This window comes from Aplysia californica, unplaced genomic scaffold (genome assembly GCF_000002075.1).
Source record: "Aplysia californica isolate F4 #8 unplaced genomic scaffold, AplCal3.0 scaffold00093, whole genome shotgun sequence".
NCBI classification, from domain to species: Eukaryota; Metazoa; Mollusca; class Gastropoda; order Aplysiida; family Aplysiidae; genus Aplysia; species Aplysia californica.
Genome location: NW_004797363.1, coordinates 286,339 through 287,383, shown reverse-complemented (window position 1 = coordinate 287,383; position 1,045 = coordinate 286,339). Strand labels below are relative to the sequence as shown.

The window sequence follows — 1,045 nt, the reverse complement described above, 5'->3', positions numbered from 1 at the left end:
CCCACCACCACCTCCCTTTATTCCAATGTTTCCTCCGACATTCCACAGCCGCGGTGACTTTATCCAGCAGCTTGGTTTTCCTCTACAAAATGGACGATCGGATGGACCTCTCTTGGAGTTGTTATCTCGCTGCAGTAGCGGGGGCTATTTTCATGTTCTACTGGACACCCCTCTTTGTCAACTTCTGCCTGATCTACGAGAAAGACAGACAGAAGCCCTCGGGACATTCGTTTGTAGAAAACTTGAGTATGGGTGTAATCGAGACGGACACTATATCAGGTGGCGAAAGCTTTTTATTTAAACCAAGCAGCGCTGTTGCGACCGTCTCCCTTGACAAAGAACAGAACGAAACTCGTGTTAAGTTTAACATTGGCGGTAATCTGGGAAATGACCAAAATAATGTGGACAAGGAAGAGGCGAAAGACAGCGCTCAGAATGACGCAAACACGGGAAATCCCGAAGAGAAGGCGGGGGTGGTACAAGATGAAGTAAACGGAGAGGGGCGTTTCGAAAGCGAAGCTATTAAGAAATCGAAAGGAGAATCTTCTAAAGGGAAGTTGCAGTCTGTTGATAAACCAAAGATGGCAACACCTGCTACAGAGCAGCTCGGAAAAGGTTTGAGCCCAAAAGGAGGAAAAGAAGAAGGAAAAGATCCCAAAGCTAAGGGAGGAAAAGGGAAGGTTTCTGTGGGTAAAAAAGGGGAAAGCAAAGGTGGGAAAGTAGGTAAAGGGAAAGTGTCCGATAGTGGAGAAACCAAGAAAACAAAGACAACGACTGTAAGTGAAGGGGAAAAGAAGGAAGGAGAGTCGGCTAAAGAAACACTGTCAAAGAAAACAGGGAAGACGGGTGGTAAGAAAAAGGCGACGAAAAAGTGAACCCAAAATGGGTATTCAACTGTGAAATGTTACACGTTTTAAACTACTGGCGCGCGTGTTTCTTTTCCTCTAAAGATCTGAATCTGTTGACAAAAATTTTTTTTTTAATTTCTTTACGATTCTTTTCTCGTTGAATGTACATAATAAGTAAGTTGTTGGCGACAAGATTA

The 1,045-nt window shown here is 44.0% G+C and overlaps 1 protein-coding gene across 1 annotated transcript; it reads left to right on the top strand.

Annotated features, from left to right (window-relative positions):
• Positions 1-46: 46 nt before the first annotated feature.
• LOC106011345 lies at positions 47-978 on the top strand (the record flags this gene model as incomplete). Its single annotated transcript, XM_013080622.2, is given in 1 exon segment — positions 47-978. A coding segment is annotated over 1 exon segment (786 nt). The 3' UTR covers positions 876-978.
• Between the last annotated feature and the right edge of the window lie 67 nt (positions 979-1,045).